The 18,528-nt window shown below is 46.5% G+C and overlaps 1 protein-coding gene across 2 annotated transcripts; it reads right to left on the reverse strand.

Moving 5' to 3' along the window:
- Nucleotides 1–4,642: 4,642 nt before the first annotated feature.
- On the reverse strand, nt 4,643–18,273 carry LOC132463496 (phospholipid phosphatase 3-like). 2 transcript variants are annotated; one of them, XM_060059725.1, is made up of 6 exons: nt 17,843–18,273; nt 12,990–13,144; nt 8,570–8,850; nt 8,128–8,185; nt 7,820–7,996; nt 4,643–7,007 (listed from the first exon to the last, which is right to left on the reverse strand). In XM_060059725.1, the coding sequence occupies exons 1-6, from the start codon at nt 17,976–17,978 to the stop codon at nt 6,882–6,884; spliced, it is 933 nt and encodes a 310-aa protein (XP_059915708.1). In that variant the 5' UTR covers nt 17,979–18,273; the 3' UTR covers nt 4,643–6,881. The 2 variants fall into 2 exon arrangements, with proteins under 2 accessions (XP_059915708.1, XP_059915707.1); XM_060059724.1 differs by lacking the exon at nt 12,990–13,144 and adding an exon at nt 12,530–12,687 and having other exon boundaries at nt 17,843–18,272.
- Nucleotides 18,274–18,528: the final 255 nt, after the last annotated feature.

Below are 18,528 nucleotides of genomic sequence, written 5' to 3' on the forward strand. Positions count from 1 at the left end.
CACACACACACACACACACTTGCAAGAATGATGGCAGAGCACGTCCCCCAACCCCCCTGCCCCGGCTCCCCCCTGTGTGTTTACATTCTCCACTGACTCTGAGAGAGAAGCCAGATGGAATTACTTGCAATCATCCCGCCCCCCCGCCCCCACCCCCCCCCACCCCCCCGCCAAGAAATCCCAGAATCCTCCTTGATTGAGGAGGCTCAGGGTGAGGGTTTAAGCTACTCAAGATGGCATAAACTACTTTATGGCATCGCTGGACTTAGCACGCAATTCAAGTACATGTACACTCCCCCACTCCCTTCGGTCAGATAGTAGTACTACAGTACTGGTGAAAGGAGACGGTTGAGAGGAAGAGAGAGGGATAGAAAAAAAAAAATCAACCGGACCAATGGACGGACAAGAAACAGATGCACATTCATTCAGAATTATCACATGGGTGAGCAGTGAGAGACAAGGAGACAGACCGAGAGATGAAGAGGGAACCATATCAAAAGTTGATATCTTTAGTAAAAGACGACGGAATACAAAGGATATTCTTAGGATTTAAAGGGGTCATATTCTGCAACATTTGTGGTTAATGATTTTGTTTGGGGGTACTACTACAATAGGTTTACATACTTGAATGTAAATAAATGCACTTTATATTCTCACAATGTTCATTGCCGCAGAACTGCTTTCAGCCTTTGTCAGAAATACTCGATTTGAACTTTTAGGCCCCCTGATCTAAAAAGGCCAGCCCCATCTGATTGACAGCTGGCACACAGTGCTTAGCGCATATGTCAGCCATCACACGCCCTTAGTTACAAGCATCTGTAAATATTGCTGGTATCAATTGGCTTTGGTTCAGCCGTACATTTTCCAGCCTGAGTTTGATATTGAATCACAAATTCAGGCCGAAACATCAGTTCGACCAAAAACGCCATCGAAACTATCTCCACAAGGAAGCTTCTAACTGTAATCAACATCATAAAAAAATCTGTGTGTTCGTTGACTGACCGAAGTGTATTTTTTATATCTTCTTATTCCTGTGAACTTGTTGAAATGCGCAAGAATGCCAAGCCAAGTGGAACTTCTGCTGCAAAGAAATATGAAATGTAGCTCACAGTTATTATAATCAATTAGCGTCAGGTTGCTGCATCACCCTTTTCGCTGAACATTATCCTTTAAGATAAAGGTACTGTTTTTATCTGTCTGTCTATTCTAACACAATTTTATTTTATTCAACACTTGTTACTTTCTGGATCAATATTTAAATGATGGAGTGATGTTGCCATCTGACTTATTACCTGCTTCACTAAAGAACAGTATTTCTTGTATATTTCTCCCAACTCCCAGCAATTTTGAATGTAATGATACAACTGTCTAAAATTAAATCAGATCTGTGAGGTTCCATTATCCCACAGAACCCAAATAATTAGGGCAGAAATGAGAAGTAATCAATTTTTCTCCAAAACACTTGGGTTAGGGGCAGCTGGAGCAGCTTGGGAAGGAATGTCAGGGTTGTCATCCTGTCGTGTGGTACTGCGGAAACGCCATGAGTTTCCTGGATAGTGTGTTGGCATCTGACTGTTCCTTGACTGAAGCGGCAGACATTGGGGAAACCGCAACCTCCTGTGAGGGTCCCTCATGCTGGGAGACAGGACCTTGGCTATGGTTTTTGTCTTAAACTTCTCAACCAATGGCGTTGGATATTGAAACACTTCAAACACCATCAGGCCTTCAACATTATCTGTAAAATACTGCATTCAAATAGTAACTTTGTGTCATTAAGAAGGTACCTTTCTGAATCCACCTTCCTTGTAGATTTGTAAAGCGTGCAATCATTTCTGATATTTTTTTATATTCTATTATGTTTAATACAAATGTTTTACAATATAAAGGGGGCCTGTTTTTATTGGCTTTGCGGTGCATTCACCCTTCTTTGACTTTAGGAAATCACCCAAGAAGACAACCTGACCACACACACGCATGTTAACACACATGCATGTTAACACACACGCATGTAAACATTCATGCATGTAAACACACACGCATGTAAACACACACGCATTGTGGCAACCCGGCCGTTGCCAATTAAGGAGATTCAGAGCACCAGAGGAACAGGTGGAGAAGCAGGGCTTAAATAGCCCGCTTCTCCACTCATTCGGGCTCTCCCAGCCCTGGAGCTCCTGCACGGAGAGACCGGTCCTCGTGGGTGACGGGATTCCACCCACCAAGGAGGGGACCGTTGATTCCTCCCAGGTTTTACGTTATTTGTGTTTTGAGAGACTTTGTTAGGTTCTGGATTAAACATGCCTTTTTTGGCTTTTCCCCTCAAAGTTGTGTCCTGTTTGGGAGGAGGTGGTTCGCTCACCGTGCCGGGTTGCCACAGCATGTAAACACACACGCATGTAAACACACATGCATGTAAACACATATTCTTACTATACACTATAACGTTAGCTAGCTATTTGCATGTAGGTATTTTTATATGTGTGTGATGGCCCCTGAAGCCTCACCTCTCGGGGACATTGTGGACGTTAGGGCCCGGGGCCCAGAGAGAGCCACAAACCCAGCATTGAAACCAGAACCGCCTCCGGGGTCTCGTCGTCATGGAGCTCCTGGAATGAATAAAACACATCCAGAGTCTGGGTTTTAATGAGGTCACTTATCAGCCAGGCTGTTGCCTCCCACCTCAGCCTCCCTCCCTCCCTCCCCCTCCCTCTTTCCTCCACCTCTCCATTCGTCAGCCCATGGCAGGGTGACCTTAACAACAACGACCACGTAATGCCAACTGGCGTCAACACCACTGAAGGGGGGTGGGGGGGGGGAGTGGTGAGAGGAGACTGAGAAGGGTGCTGGCACAGAAAATGTGCTGTTTTAGATATTTTATTTGAGATGAAACGATAAGCGGAGTCTTTGTTTGGTCTTGGTGTCTGACTCCCCGTCGTTCCCTCCCTGTTCTTATTCACGTCGTCTCCATCGCCCCCTGTTCCTTTCCTCGTCGTTCAGTCTCAAGTGGCGCTATTGTGGCTCACAATGGGAGAATTCCTCCTTCTATAGACCTCAGAATAGACCTGCTTAAATAACAGCCCCGTCTTCAATGGTATTCTATTGTTTCAAAATAAAATGTATAGATACCCCCAGAGGGTTAGGGCAATTGTATTTGTTGACGACGTGTGATGAGAAAATGTATTGTTTATTTACCTGTCCCTCTACCATGTATGTGTTTGTGCATGTGTGTGTGTGTGTGTGTGTGTGTGTGTGTGTGTGTGTGTGTGTGTGTGTCTGGGGGGGGGGGGCACATTTCTATTGGGAAAAAAATAAATAAATTGACCACATGAAAGAGACTGGGCTGTTAGCAGGTCAAGCACCAGTGATCGAGAAAGTGTGTTTCTTATCGCAGCTAGACAAAATAGAGAGATTGTGCGTTTCAGCTCAAAGCAAAATAAATACATAATTCAGTGGGATCCCCAAGTTATCACGGAAGGTCTGCTTGTTAGCCCTAATGGCGGTCATCCACATCCGGAGATAGCTGAAAAATGGTTTGTGTGTGTGTGCCACTGGAACGAGAACAGTATGTTTCAAAACTGTTTGTCCACCAGGAATAGGACTTCAAACACCAGGGTTTCATTCATCCAAAGAAAAGTCTGATCCGGGAATCCAAGGGTTATTTGAGATATAATTGGTTTAGGAGAGGTTAATGGTGGGAAAGAGAAAGTAAAAGGGAGGGAGAGTGATAGAGATAGAAAGAGAGTGAAAGAAAGAGACAGAGCTATAGATAGAAAGGGAAAGGGAAATCAGAAATGACTATACCGAAAAGATACCTAGGTGAGCAGGGATAGAAAACAACCCTGCAGAAGACCTACTCTCTCAAACGAGGAAGGTTGTCGCCAATTAGCCGCAGAATTAGACGCAGCCTCGTGTCATGTGACCTTCAATTAAAAACAGACAATCTACTCTAAACCGCCAACGGCCTGCTCACAGCCTGCTCAGAGGGGCGCCAGGGGCCCGCCCTGAAACCCGGCCCTGGCTTCAGATGAATGATTTTAACGCCATGCAACCACGCTCTTACCAAAGGCGGACAGAATTAAAATCCAGCCTCATCCAGCCTTGGACCGACTCTCTCAAGAGAAAGACACCGTGTGGTTGTATCGTAGCAACCCTGGACGATAACCGCGGGCACGGGATTGTAACAAAGGGTGGACGGTGTGAGAGTGGAAAAGAGGTGTACTCTTGAATATGGACGTATGTTCTAAGGCCATGTGTGTGTTTTTGTCGGTCGGGCCGGAGTGGAGCCCACTGGTCCCGACTCCATGTTATTCCAGCAGGCCGCCAGGCGGAAGGGTTAAAGACCTTGGAATGTTCACCATTTCCCTCCAGGAAGTGCAGAACTGAACTCCACTATGGACCCACGCCCCGCGTCTCCACCATCACACGCGCAGGAACAAGTTGCACAAGCGCGCACACACACACACACACACACACACACACACACACACACACACACACACACACACACACACACACACACACACACACACACACACAGCTCCAGAATTATGGCGGAAATTCCTCTCCGTCATGTATGACCAGAGTCAAAGTCAGCACACACTTAAAAAATAGGTTTGAAAGCAAAGGCAGATACACAGCTTGGTTGATCTTCTGTATTTTTTTTATTAGACATGACGATGTTCGATGAAACATTTGGCCTTGGCAAACAAAAACTCATACGAGACATTTTAAAAATATCAGAACTTCAATTATTTTTAACAAATGCACTGGAGCAATCTGCTTTGGGAATGCTTTTTTGTATTTTCCTTAAATGCTAACGTATGTGTAGCCCACTTCATTACATCAGTCAATGAACGCCTCGGAAAGCAGCATGGTGGACATCATACACAGGTCTCAATGCTTTTCAGGAATTAGTAGGCATTGGTTTAACAAATGTAAAGGAAACACAAGCATTCAGTATTGAGTACATTTAGCCTAAATACTTTCATATGGTAATGTAACAAAGATTTCTAGGGCAGAAAAGAAAGAGATAGGCTCCTTATTAACGTTAACAAAGTAAGAGCATCATTTGTGCCAATAAATTCAACTGAACTCAGGTCAGTTTGAAGTGGTCTTTAATCTGAACCTCTGCGAAGAGACTCACCGGTCTAACTACATGTTGCTGAACTTTGAAGAACAGCAATGTCTTGCAAAAAACACATTACACAAAAAACATGTAATTAACAATAACAATGATGCAGTGCCTTAATGACAGCAATATTGACTCATTAAAAAATATGATTATGTAATACAAATTTCCTTTGTCACAATCGGCTTATACTTTCTTTCGGCACCTCGTGGTTTCACAAAAATGTACAAAACAACTATTGTTTGTGCAGGTCCCGGTTCATTGTGCAGGTCCTGGTGTACTTGGTGTAGTAGTATTATCATGCAGGTTCTCATGAACTGAGTATGCCAAGTTTAAAAATGAGTTCCACAGTGTTTGTGAGTTTTTTTTGTCAATTTTCCCCCCCCTGTCCAGTCTCAGCTGTGTTGAAGTATTCTCTACTCAACTGATACCTGTCTTAAGACATTGTTCTACTGGGTTTTTGACTGGCTAAACTAAACTGTTGAACCCATTGGCTTTGCTGAGGTACAGAGGTACTCATTGAACACAATGAGTGCTGTGTGGCACTCGAGCTAATGCAGAACAATGTTTTAAGAGGCTTTCAGTGGAGCAAAACAAAAACAGCAATTCAGTATTTCCAAAAAGAAGCATTATCATGAACACATATGCACATGCAGCCGTAGACTGATAGACAGACAGACACAGACAGACACAGACTAAGAGACAGAGACAGAGAAAAACGTCCAGACAAATACACAGGTAAAAACATACGCGCCCTCATTCAGAATCATCACTCTTGTGAGCAGTGAGCTCTGGTGCACAGACAGTCATTTCATTAACAGGCTCAGTTGGGGCCCTTCCATGCCAGCAGAAAAAGCCCCCCTCTTCCCATCCATCACACAACAGTTCACTGTACATTCCAGTTACCGTCGGCCCGCTAACAATTATAATGATGGACATCATTATTATTATCTAATATTAAAAAATAACGCACTTACAAAGCTTTTCCAGAATGGCTTCACTTTAGTTTGTTAAAGTGGTGACAATTAATAATGACTTTGGATAAAATTGTGCTATGCATCAAACTTATAGGTAACTCTTCTTTGATTAACACACATACATATACATACACACACACACACACACACACACACACACACACACACACACACACACACACACACACACACACACACAGACACACAAATACATATACACACATAGAGATATATATGTTATATATATATATATATATATATAACTAATACCATTCAAACATCCTTCCTGTAATAAGGAATTTGTTCCGTTGTCAATAGTTTGTGTCCCAGCCGGTTTGCGGTGAGTGAACAGACAGAGTTTTCCACTCTGGGCCACAGCAAAGCACGGTAGCAGTTAACATCTCACGGCGTCCGTCGCGCCACCACTCCTCTCAATTCCCCACCTCTGTTTCACAGTTTCTTTGTTTAGTTCGTGGAGAGTCGTTGGCAAGTGGGGTAGGAAGCGAGGAAGAGCCCTGGATGCTTGCTTTCGTCTCGCTATTGAAGCTGTCCAGGCATCTTTCTTACTTAGCAATAAGCTAGCTAGCCTTTAGCATTTAGTTTCACATTTAGATAGTGTTGCGTTTTGGCTAAATACATAAGGCAGAAGCTCCACTAACTCGTCTTCTTCTCGGATGTGAGACGTTGATGATGAATCCTGATTGTTCAGATTTGGTTCAGTGGATGCAGTAGTGATTGTTGTTGGGAGTCAGAGGTCAGGTTAGGGTCCCCCGACCCTATGCCATGATGAGGTGATTACTACGCTCCCTGATGTCCGCTGGAGGGAGATCTTTCTTTATGGGCGCCGGGCAGATGGTAGAACGCCTGCCCTTGGGCTTGAACAGGTCTGACACATAGAAGGCCTGGGAGGGAGGGAGGGAGGGAGGGGGAGGGGGGGAGGGAGAGGGAGAGAGATTACAATCTACAAAATAGTGGAGTGTCCCCTACAAGACAAATTGATATGATTTATATATTATTTGATCTAATAAAAAAAACTAAGAAATAAGTTTAGCTGTCCCTTTTTGAGGATTTATTTTTGCATTACTTATGCTATATTATAGAGAGAGATAGGTATGAGAGATCGAGGGGAGGACATGCAGCAAATGCAGGGTTCGAACCTGGGTCGCTGTGTTCAGGACTGAGCCTATGAGATATGCGCTGTAACCCGGTGCGCCACCAGGGCTCCCCGCACTCATTTACTTTTTGTAAGATTTTGTAAAATCGTCTATGTACGTCTATGTAGCCCAGTGAACATTGAAAGCTTAACTTCCTTCTTGTTTTTGTCAGGCCTCCGTTGGTACTTGAAGAGGCGCTATAAACAACCAATGTCTTAATGTTGGTATTGTTAGGATAAGAGAGGGGTCACAATCAAACACGATGTCATCTAATCCCAGACCACTTAATGTACACACTTAATGTATGTTGTACATCCTGGCATTCAAATAAACAAAAAATAAAAATAAAAGTACTCAGTTGTGTAGAGTCTTATCCTAGCCATCTTTGTTTTACACGGGGAATGTGTTAACCTAGCGATTGTTAGCGCTTGTCCCCTGGTTCTATGAAAATCCTTACTGTACCGACAGCGATATAGTGTTGTCTTCTGACAAATGCCCTTGTCGCAAGACGCTTTGGATACGAGCGTCTGCGGAACGCCCCGAATGTAAATGCAACTCACGATGCAGTAGGCCACCAGGGCGCCCTGTACGAAACCCGCCAGCACGTCTCCGGGGTGGTGCTTGTGGTCGGACACCCGGGACAGGCCGGTGTAGAAGGACAGCATGACCAGGGTGAACTGGGTCAGGGGGCGCAGGGTGCGGGCCCCGTGCCAGGTGAACCGGGCCTGCAGGTAGAACTGACAGGACGAGGGGGAGAGGCAGCGAGGTCAGAGTCCCGTGGGCCATGTGCGAGTGTGTGTGTGTGTGGGTGCGTTTGATAATTATTTATGTGCAAGTTAACATGTTAGCATAGTAACACTTTACTTACCACCAGGTACAGCATGGTGTACATGGAGAAGGAGGCGTGTCCCGAGAAGAATGACTTCCTGAGGGAAAACATATGGGGGCGGAGCATGAGCCAACACACCAGCGCCTCGACCAATCACAGACAAACACATCAATGCCTCGACCAATCACAGACAAACACATAAAACACCTCGACAAATCACAGACACGGTGAATCTAAAACAACAAACACATCAACGCCTCAACCAATCGCAGGCACGGTGAATCTAAAGAAACAATCACTCTTTAAAGTGGATGCATTTGATTCATTTAAATTTGAACAACTCTTAGGACATCTCTAAGCATTTTATAGCCTGAACTCTGGGGGTCAGGAAGCTGGTCTGAATAAAAGAGTGACTAAAGATTACATTTATTTCACTGAACAGTAAAAGCAGCGAGTATTTTGAGGGGGATATGTTGTTCACCTGGCCTCCTGCACGCGGCTCTCAGGGCCTTGGCACTGGTACTCAGTGATGTACCCCAGCGAGCAGTTGATGGTGGAGAAGTCGGGTTTACACACGGCCAGGAAGTGAGGTCGCAGGCGGCCCACGGACACCTTGGCTATGTCCGTGAAGGACTGGCTGATGGCGCAGCCAAACATGAACACGCCCACCTGCCGGTAGAGCGCGGCGATGTAGGGGTTCCCCACGAAGGACTTGGAGCCCTCGTTCAGGAAGCGCACCCGGTAGCTCTCCCCCACGATGATCTGGGCGGGAGGCGGAGGTGCAAACACCTGCTGGTTAGAACATGGGCGGGGTGTGGGAGAACTCCACCAACAGGAGAGGACAACACTTTGGGTTGATTATTATTAAAATCGGGTTAGAAAATGATTGAAGGTCTGAAACCAACTGCAGCCCCCATTTAACGAGCGTCTAAACTCTAAAGAATAAAGATCAACCCGCGATGGATCAGATCAGGGGTGATTCGTTCTCTCCGTTTGACTACATTTGGACAGTGAAGGTGGCATTTTTTTAATTGCCTTCCAGAAAGTGACGGGGGCAGAGAAAACCTAGTTAGTCACGTATAACTAATAAATGTGGTTGTTTTGGATAAGGTGAGGGCCATCTCTGTGGGCCAGCGTGGGCATGAGTTCTGGTCCTAAGTTCACTATCTAGCCTTCTCTTTAAAGCACGAGGGAACGAAGCAAGTCAAACGGTGGTCCACTCAAAGAGTTTCTGGAGTGGATAAATAAACTGATGTCTGAGACCGAATGTTGGAGGATTTGGGGGAGGGTTGGGAGTGTGGTGGGGGCTTCAGGGGGGGGGTTATAGTCATAACTCACCACAGCTGTTCAAGCTCAAAATCCCCCCCCCCCTTCACTCTCTAGATCCCAAAACCTCTGACGAATGGGAAGTAGGGGAAAGGGGAATGGTTGGGTGTGTGTGTGTGTGTGTGTGTGTGTGTGTGTGTGTGTGTGTGTGTGTGTGTGTGTGTGGAGGGGAGAGGGAGACGGAGGAGGAGGAGGGAGGGATGGAGAGAGGGAGGACGGAGTGAGGGGAGAAGGGAAACAGAGGGAAGGGGATGAAGGAAGAGTGAATGAATTTGCACTGAAAGTCTGGGAAACATTAAGTCTGGGAAAACATTTGAAGTGTAAATGTTTACCACCATGTCCCCGCGATGTAAACTGTGTTCACAGCGATCTCCATCGCTGCGCTCTTTGACCTGATGTCTTATGCTCTCACCAATACGCAAACATTAGGTTGGGCACTACTTTGGAAAATAAATAAAAAAGTTATCTTATAATATTATTCGATTTTATTTTAATGAAATAACATTTCTTGGCACTCTCATTGTGGTTGGGTAGTACTGGATTTTGAAATGAATATGCAAGAAGCATGGGAGTGAGTGTGGGAGAGAAAGAGACCGGAGGAAATAGGAGACAGGAAAGCGTAAAAACAGAGCTTGGATTTCGGAGGGAGGGTCGAGGGTTGAGAAAAGAGGAGTAGAAGGAGAGAGGAGAGGAGAGAACAGAGGGGGAGAAGGGGAGAGGAGAGGAGAGGAGAGAGGAGTAGAAGGAGGAGAGAAGAGAACAGAGGAGGAGAAGGGGAGAGGAGAGGAGAGGAGAGGAGAGAGGAGTAGAAGGAGAGAGGAGAGGAGAGAACAGAGGGGGAGAAGGGGAGAGGAGAGGAGAGGAGAGAGGAGTAGAAGGAGAGAGGAGAGAAGAGAACAGAGGGGGAGAACGGGAGAGGCGATGAGAGAGGAGAAGGAGAGGAGAGAACAAAGGAGGAAGGAGAGGATAACAGAGGGAGGGAGGGAGGAAGAGGAGAACGGAGGGAGGAAGAGGAGAACGGAGGGAGGAAGAGGAGAACGGAGGGAGGGAGGGAGGAAGAGGAGAACGGAGGGAGGAAGAGGAGAACGGAGGAAGGAAGAGGAGAACGGAGGGAGGGAGGGAGGAAGAGGAGAACGAAGAGGGAGGGAGGGAGGAAGAGGAGAACGAAGGGAGGAAGAGGAGAACCGAGGGATGAAGAGGAGAACGGAGGGAAGAAGAGGAGAAGGGAGGGAGGGAGGAAGAGGAGAAAGAAGGGAGGGAGGAAGAGGATAACGGAGGGAGGGAGGAAGAGGAGAAAGAAGGGAGGGAGGAAGAACAGAACAGGGATATGAGGAGGGGGGGACGAGAGGAGAGCTTCTGGTTCTAATCATGAGAAAGTGCTGAGCTCAGCGTGGTGTGTGATTCTGGTGGCCAGACCCCTGCTCGCTCAGAGCCCGGTGGTGCCTCGTTTATTTTCCGACGGGCAGCTATTTCACTCAAAGAGAAGAAAAGGGGGTTTCTGATTTCACCGGGGAGCCTGGGTGTTTTCATGTTTGTATCTCGGCCTCATCGGACATTCCTGTAAGGGGCGCAGAAAATGGGTCTGAGAAGTTCTGAGCGGCACATTTCCTCAGCGGGGGGGCCAGTCCTCGGAGATTTAACGAGCTGATAGAACGTGTTGTTACCACCATCCAGACCTTTAGAGCCAGCCCTCTTCTCTCTCCCCCGCCCTCCCTCTCTCCCTCCCTCCCTCCCTCTGTAATGCCCACCCACCCCTCCTTCATCTCTCCCTCTCTTGCTCGTTTTTCCGTGAAGAAATAAGACCCATGTGGACCTTCCCGGGTCCAGAACGTTAACTACGTGAATGTAGGGGAGGGTAAAAAATGGCGTCTCACGGGTCGTCTTGTTATTACGCTGTTAAAAAAATCCCCCTGGAAAGAGAGATTCCAGGCGGGGAAGAGGTCGTCTCGTGGTTCTTGCCTCAACATTTTAACATGCTAACCTAAGGAAAACACTCCCAAAAAGGCGTTTCCTTACTTTGAGGAAGGAGACCTATGGTATAACGCATCAATTAGAAAGGTGGAGGCACGCCGCGCCAAGGCTCCTCGGGCTTGGGGACGTTGGAAAAGGAAAGGACCCAAATGACTCAGTGTTTCAGACGGTAAACACTGAGCCCCTGGCAAGAGGCATGGCTGGGGGGGGGGAGAGAGAGAGAGAGAGAGGGAGGAAGGGAGGGAGGGAGGGAGGGAGAGAGAGAGAGATGCATTGTGGGGGCTTGTTTTAGCGCGTCAAGACCCTTCAGCTACCTTTGGCAAGTTTTTCCTACTTTTGTTCCCTTACCACAGTTTTGGCCCGCAAATTACAACATTTGACCAAACAACTGTTGCGTCAACCATAATAACACAGCCCTGCGGAGCTGCTTCGCACCAGCGGAACCCCCAATGGCCCTGAGCCTCGCCTGTCTGGGAGGAGAGACCGATGGTCAGCTGTCAGCATTCGTTACTTCTAGGATTCTAGATGGCCACCTTATGAATCTGTGACCAACCGTTAGTTAGAATGGCAGTTTGGATGTCTGTGAGTAAAACATAACCCCCATAAATGATGCATCAGAGCCTGTTGTACCCCCTTGCTCAAAGTCAGAATAACCTCCATTAATAAAAAAGTCATAGAGTTATACAAAGGAGTGAAACTAGACCGTGAGTTATGTCAGAGATGGTAAGAGATGGGTAGTGTGATACCCATCTGGTGTGATACCAGTGACTCAGAGAATGGAGTAAACTATGATATTGTAAATATCAAAGTGACTTCAGAGAGTGACATCATGTGATAGTTTATGAGTGATGACATTGGAGTGTGACATTAAAGAATGATATAGGAGTGTTCCAGAGAGTGACACAGGAGAGTGACATAAAAGGGTGGCCTTAGAGTGAAATACTGGAGAGATTGACAGGAGAGGCTGCCATAATAAGTGTTCGGAGAGTGACAATAGAGAGTAATACAGGAGAATGACATGAGAGTGACATCGAGAGTGACATGAGAGCATGTGATGAGACAATGACACTGGAGAGTGATTCCAGAGAGTGACATGAGATGCGTCAGAGCGTGAGGTCAGAGCGGGGGGGGTGAGGTGACTTACAGACAGGATGGTGATTAGAATGCCGGTGGCGCTAAGCACGCCGTCGCTGATGGTGTCTCCGCCCTTGGCAGGGTACTTGATGGATGCGTCGCTGCAGTAAAAGCCGCGGCGGTACGGCTGCACAGCGCTGGTCTCGATGACCAGGAAAGGAAGGCCAGCTTGTGTAGCGAAGCAGTGAGGTTTGAGAAGAGGAAGGGGTGAGGGGGTGAGGGAGTGAGGGGGTGAGGGGTCAGCGACAGGGAGATGGAGAGACAGAGAGGTGCTCGGTTAGAAACAGGTCATGAAGAGAAGGTCCGAGGTCCCAGCGAAGGGAGGATGAGGAGACGACTGGTGTTGGAGGACCTTCTAAATCCCTCAAGAGACGTCAATTCAATAAAAGTGTGAAATAAATAACATTTTGAGAAGGTCCTTCCAACATGTCGCTCCCGTCCTCCCTGCTGCACCTCTAACCAGGACTTACTGAGACAACAGGCACCGCGAAGCCCACGCCAATGAGGACCAGAGTGGGCACAGTGCTGTTCTTATACGGCAGGTCGATGGTGGTGTCTCCGCAGAAAAAGCCCCTCTGGTAGGCCGGGAGGGGGGCTTTGTGTAAGAACACCGCCACTAGGACCACTGTGTTGTTGACGTCCAGACACAGAATCACAGAGCCAAGGTCAGAGGTGAATGGACCCATGTGGCACACATTGTACACAAGCATATACGACAAAAGTCACACAGAGATAAGAACATCTAAAGAGAAAACTAGCTTTCATGGAAAAAGCAAAACACAGGTGTAAAGGTATGCTATCATGAAGGAAATGAGTTAACCAACAAATTACATTACAAATAGATGTTTTAAGGATGTTTTAGAGACATCCAAGTTGTCTTTAAAGTCTTCTTTGTATAGATAGAAAGTGTAAGCTCGCTAAACAAAAGGACAGGGAGAAGGATCCATTGTTGTTTGTGACCGGAGAGAACAAAAGTGGTTCAGAGAGCAGAAACAGATGTTCAGACAGACATCTAAACTCCACAAACAGCAGGCACACAACTTTAACACTATTCTGTCACTTCCTCCCTTTCAAGTCTTCCAACTGCTCTTAAAAGGCTTTTTAGACACCAGCCGAGCAGTTTGACACCCATTTGAGACAAAGATATCTTCTCTGTCACTAAAACAAACAAACATTACTAAGTTGTTTGTTGTTTTAGGTGAAAAAGATATCATCTTAAGAGTTGGCATCCCCACCCCAGCCAATTTGAGTCGACCTTCTGAATGGCCGAATTTGGAAATCCCATTAAAACCTTGTTTCAGTGATGGTAGCCTTTGAAGTCAACGCGAATAACTCTACGATTACAAAGAAAAACAAACAGGCTTCTCCCTAACTACTAAGGGTCTCTCTGTACCACTTCCTGCTCTCTCTCCCTCCCTCTCTCCCAGCGGTAAACCAACGGTTGGGCGCGCAGAGGTCATGTCTAGGTGCTCCAGCGAGAGCGGGGTGATTTCTTAAAGTTAATGTCAGCACACGCCTCGGATACCGAGCCCCCTCACACACACGCACACATACACACACACTCGCATGCAAACTCACAAAGAGAAAAAAGAGAAATTCCGAGAGGGAGAGAGGGAGTGTGTGCGAGAGAGAGCGGTCTTTGAAGGTCCGGCTGTGGTGGACTCTCGGGTTACACTGCTCATAGTGGGAAAATAGGAACTCTTGCACCTCCACAGACACTGAAATCCATTCACATCATTGTTATTATGAATAATAATATCACCGTCTGTTTTCTCTCCCATTCCTCAAACTACCATCTAGAGCAGAAACCAGCCATAACAAGAGATGCATGAGGTGGCTTTTAGACGAGAGGAGATGGAGAAAGAAGAGAAGGAGAGGAGTGAAAGGAGAGAAGGTCAAGGAGTGGAGGCAAGAGATGAGAGACGAGAGGACATAAGAAAATAGGAGGGATAAAAGAAGAGAGGAGAGGGGAGATGAGAGAAGAAGAGATGAGAGAAGAGAGGAGAGGAGAAGAAGAGAGCGGAGACAGAGAGAGAGGAGGATGGGAGAGGTATGCGTCAGGACTACAGAGCAGGGTAAATATTCGTCCAAGCCATGTGTAATCCTCACTGTGGGAAGCGGTCGTTCCCCTCTAAGCTCTGATCACAAACATACACGTCGTACAAACACAGCACAGCCGAGGTGGAGAGTCAAACTCACCCACAGCACTGTCAAGGTACAACCTTTATCCTATGGGAACCGACAGTGTCAAAGCAGAGTCCACTGAAAAAAACGAACATGTTAACCTCTGAAAGCCCTGAACCCCCCCCCCCCCCCCCGAGTCTGCCCTTTGAACACTTTCACACACACTCTGGAATAATTCAATAAGGAGGGGGTTACAATACTGTGAGACGGAGCTGAATCAGAAAGAGAGAGAGAGAGAGAGAATATGGGAAAGAGAGAAGGAAGTTAGTTTGAGAGGACAGATGAGAGAAAGCTGAGGAGAAGGACAGAAGACTATGGGAGGTTGAGAGGGAGGAGAATTACAAAAAGAGGGGCAGTCGTCCAAAAGCTTTGGAGAGAAACAGTTACAGTCAGCAGATCCCTACAACAGCTGGAGAAAAGAAAAGAGAGAAACAACGTGCTGAAACATTAAACAGCAGAACCGCAGCAGAACACCACTTCTTCTTCAATAAACGCCCGATCCTCCTCCACCCACTCTCTCCGACTTGCTATTACCCTTAAACCACCCACCTCCGTCCCCCCATCCAAAACATCAGCCCTCATCTGAGGCCGTAGCATCATGGGAAACTCCAACTCCCCACCTCCCCCTCCAATTTAATCCCTTCCCGCTTCTGACTGTGTGTGTGTGTGTGTGTGTGTGTGTGTGTGTGTGTGTGTGTGTGTGTGTGTGTGTGTGTGTGTGTGTGTGTGTGTGTGTGTGTGTGTGTGTAGGGGGGGGGGGCTTTCTGTCAACAACAACCACCAACCCCCCCCCCCCCCCCCGCCCCCCCAACAATCAGTCCGTCTCCTCAGCTCAAATCCTCCCTTCTCTGATACGGATGATTCCAGAAACAGACTTCAGATGTTATTCTTTCCGTCTCTTTATTATTAATGTCTTCAGCCCTCACATGTTCCCTTCATAGCCCTACTTGTGTGGTGTGTCACAAAACACATCCTCAAGTCAACATACCCAGTGTCATTGAATGAAACAGCTTTTTACAGCTCAACATTGTGCGGAGTCGAGGGGCACGTGCATAAGCTTGAATTAAACTCCCCCCGCCCCCCCCCACACACCTTGGGAGGGCATTCTGTCAAAACACCAAGAGGGGGCTATTAAAACAAACAAACACATTTTCCACATGCTGGCACCGCTCTCCCCGGGCCAAAACCCTCCCTGGCACATTAGGGACCAATACGCGTTTGCGGCGCTGCAGACATAGATGCAGTTGTTCTCAGGAGGCCTTTACTGTCATGTGGCTCAGCCACATGAACTCCCATAGCATAGAGCTAGAGCCTCCAGCTCCCACTCCCATAGCATAGAACTAGAGCCTCCAGATCCAACTAGCATAGAGCTAGAGCCTCCAGATCCCATAGCATAGAGCTAGAGCCTCCAGCTCCCATAGCATAGCATAGAGCTGGTTATTCAAATGCTTCCGAGTATTTATGCTATTTTATGTTAGCTTGGGACCAGAATTAGGAGCATTAAACAGCATTGTGATTAAAGCTCTATCTGATGACTGGCACGCAGGCAGGCAGCACATGAAACCTCTGAGACGATTAACGCCAAGAACAAAAAGAACAGCAACCCATGAAAAGCCAAAGCCACCTGCTAGGACTTAGTGTAAAACCGATCCTTGCACTTTTACCCTGCACTCCAACGACAAGCACAGTCAGCGAGTTGAGATGGAAGTGTGTGTGGACACACACAGTCCATAGTGAGAAGAGGCTGGCCTCAGTTCAATAGCTTGCGGTGGATGGGAGTGTGTAGGGATGAATCACTGTACAGAGAGAGAGAGCTGATAGGAATAAAGGAGTAGAGAGAGAGAATGTGACACAGAGAGAATGTTAAAGACATGAGGAAAGTGTGAACGACATTTAGAGAAATGAGAGAGTGACCGTAAGATAAATAAGAGAAAGAGAGTTGGATGGACAAAGGCAGAGTTGGATTAAAGAGCGAAAGAGTGACGATAACAATGGAGAGTACTGAGAGAAAGAAAGATCATGAAAAATAGATAATGATACAATTTGAATGGTGTGTGGAAGAGGAGTTGAGGGAACAATGACCACAGCGAGCGTGGAACAGAGGTATGAAAGAGACACACACACACACACACACACACACACACACACACACACACAAACACACGAGGGAGCATTACACATAGACCCTGTGGTTTTCCTCCTCGTTTTCTTTAACCCAAGTACACGTTGAGGCCAACAGACATGCGTGCCCCTGGTTGGGTCAGCATGGGACAGTCAGGTACAGACACACTGCCAGTGGGGGGACGGGACCATCTTCTCCCCCCCCCCCACTGGCAGTGTGTCTGAAACCCTCTCCAGACCAGTCTTGGAATCAACATTTGTCTGGGTAGAGGACAGGGGTCGAGTCCCCTCTCTTAGTTTATTACCCTGAATAAACCCTGGAGACCCTTGGCTCTTTGGGAGCATGGTTTTCTATATTCTAGTCCCAATGATTATTTGTAATCAAAGATCGATTACAAAAGTCTTCCTTAAACCAACACAGTGGGTCTCCAATCAACGTCTGGCAGAGATTTAAAAGTAGTTTAATGTTGTTACAATATGTTCCAATATCCTTTAAGTTACTCACATTGTTGAACAAATTTCAAGCAGACTCCAACTGTATATTAGAAACATAAGATCCCTCACAGAGCACTTTAACAACCCTGCTTTAATTAGGGACTGGACACACACACACACGAAGCCAGATGTCAGGTCAAGACAGAGGAATGCGAGACATCCTGGTAAACGAAGTGACTCCAATAGGAGGCAACAGATGGGCAGCTGGAGGTGCCGACAGTAATGTTTATCCCACTCACTTTAAACTTTCCTATTAAAGGTCATTTTCATGCAGGATATTTGCAGTCCTATGCATTATTTAAGGCTATGGTTATTCTCAAGTTCGTTTCCACGTTTTTTTTTTATATTCCACTGTTTTTTGTTGCCTAAACCATAGACCATCCAAGGTAGCATGCATTCAAATAAAAACATTTAATGGTTAGACCTATAACAAATTATACATTACAAAAAAGCTACATGTTCAAAAGTTAATGCAGACTTAGTTGTACTATAATTAATACACTGCATGCAATGCGATCCATACCTAGAAACAAGCAGAACAGATCCACTCCGACCAGAAGCTTTCTCCTGCTGTTGTCCTTGCCGCTGTTGTTCAGTGAAAGCCCTCCGTTCCTGGATTCTGGTGCCATGCTCTTTTCATATATCAAGCAGCGTTGCATTTACACAATAAGTAACGTTTATATAAAAAAGTTAAAAAACAAAACAAGCTTGTAGTGGGAACTGTAATAGTCAGCGATCATACACTAGTCCTCTTACACGAGGAGTCAACTAGACTTGCTTGTCTCTCTACAAAGTTATATTTCTGGAAAGAAATGCTCATTCATTATTTTCTTCTCCCTTCTTCTATACTTGAAGTCTTCCCGTGAACTTCTTAGGGATGCGTGTGAAGCCGGTTTAGTAGCCTACCTTACTTTAACATACCGCCTCCCGCACAAACCCATAGCTGATGTCCGCCTCCACTCAATTACAGCGATACTTGGACCCTCCCCTTCCAGTATGAAGCATCCTACCCACCCACCCGAGTCTGAAGACTTCTCATCGAAACTAACAAAGCAATCAAAACGTGAACCTACAAATATAAAGTACTTGAATTGGTCTCCACTGTGTCTTTGATTTGCATTACTTAGTATAGAGAGATGAGAGAAGAAGAGATGAGAGGAGAAGAAGAGAGCGGAGACAGAGAGAGGAGGATGGGAGAGGTATGCGTCA

Source organism: Gadus macrocephalus, chromosome 8 (assembly GCF_031168955.1).
Source record: "Gadus macrocephalus chromosome 8, ASM3116895v1".
NCBI classification, from domain to species: domain Eukaryota; kingdom Metazoa; phylum Chordata; class Actinopteri; order Gadiformes; family Gadidae; genus Gadus; species Gadus macrocephalus.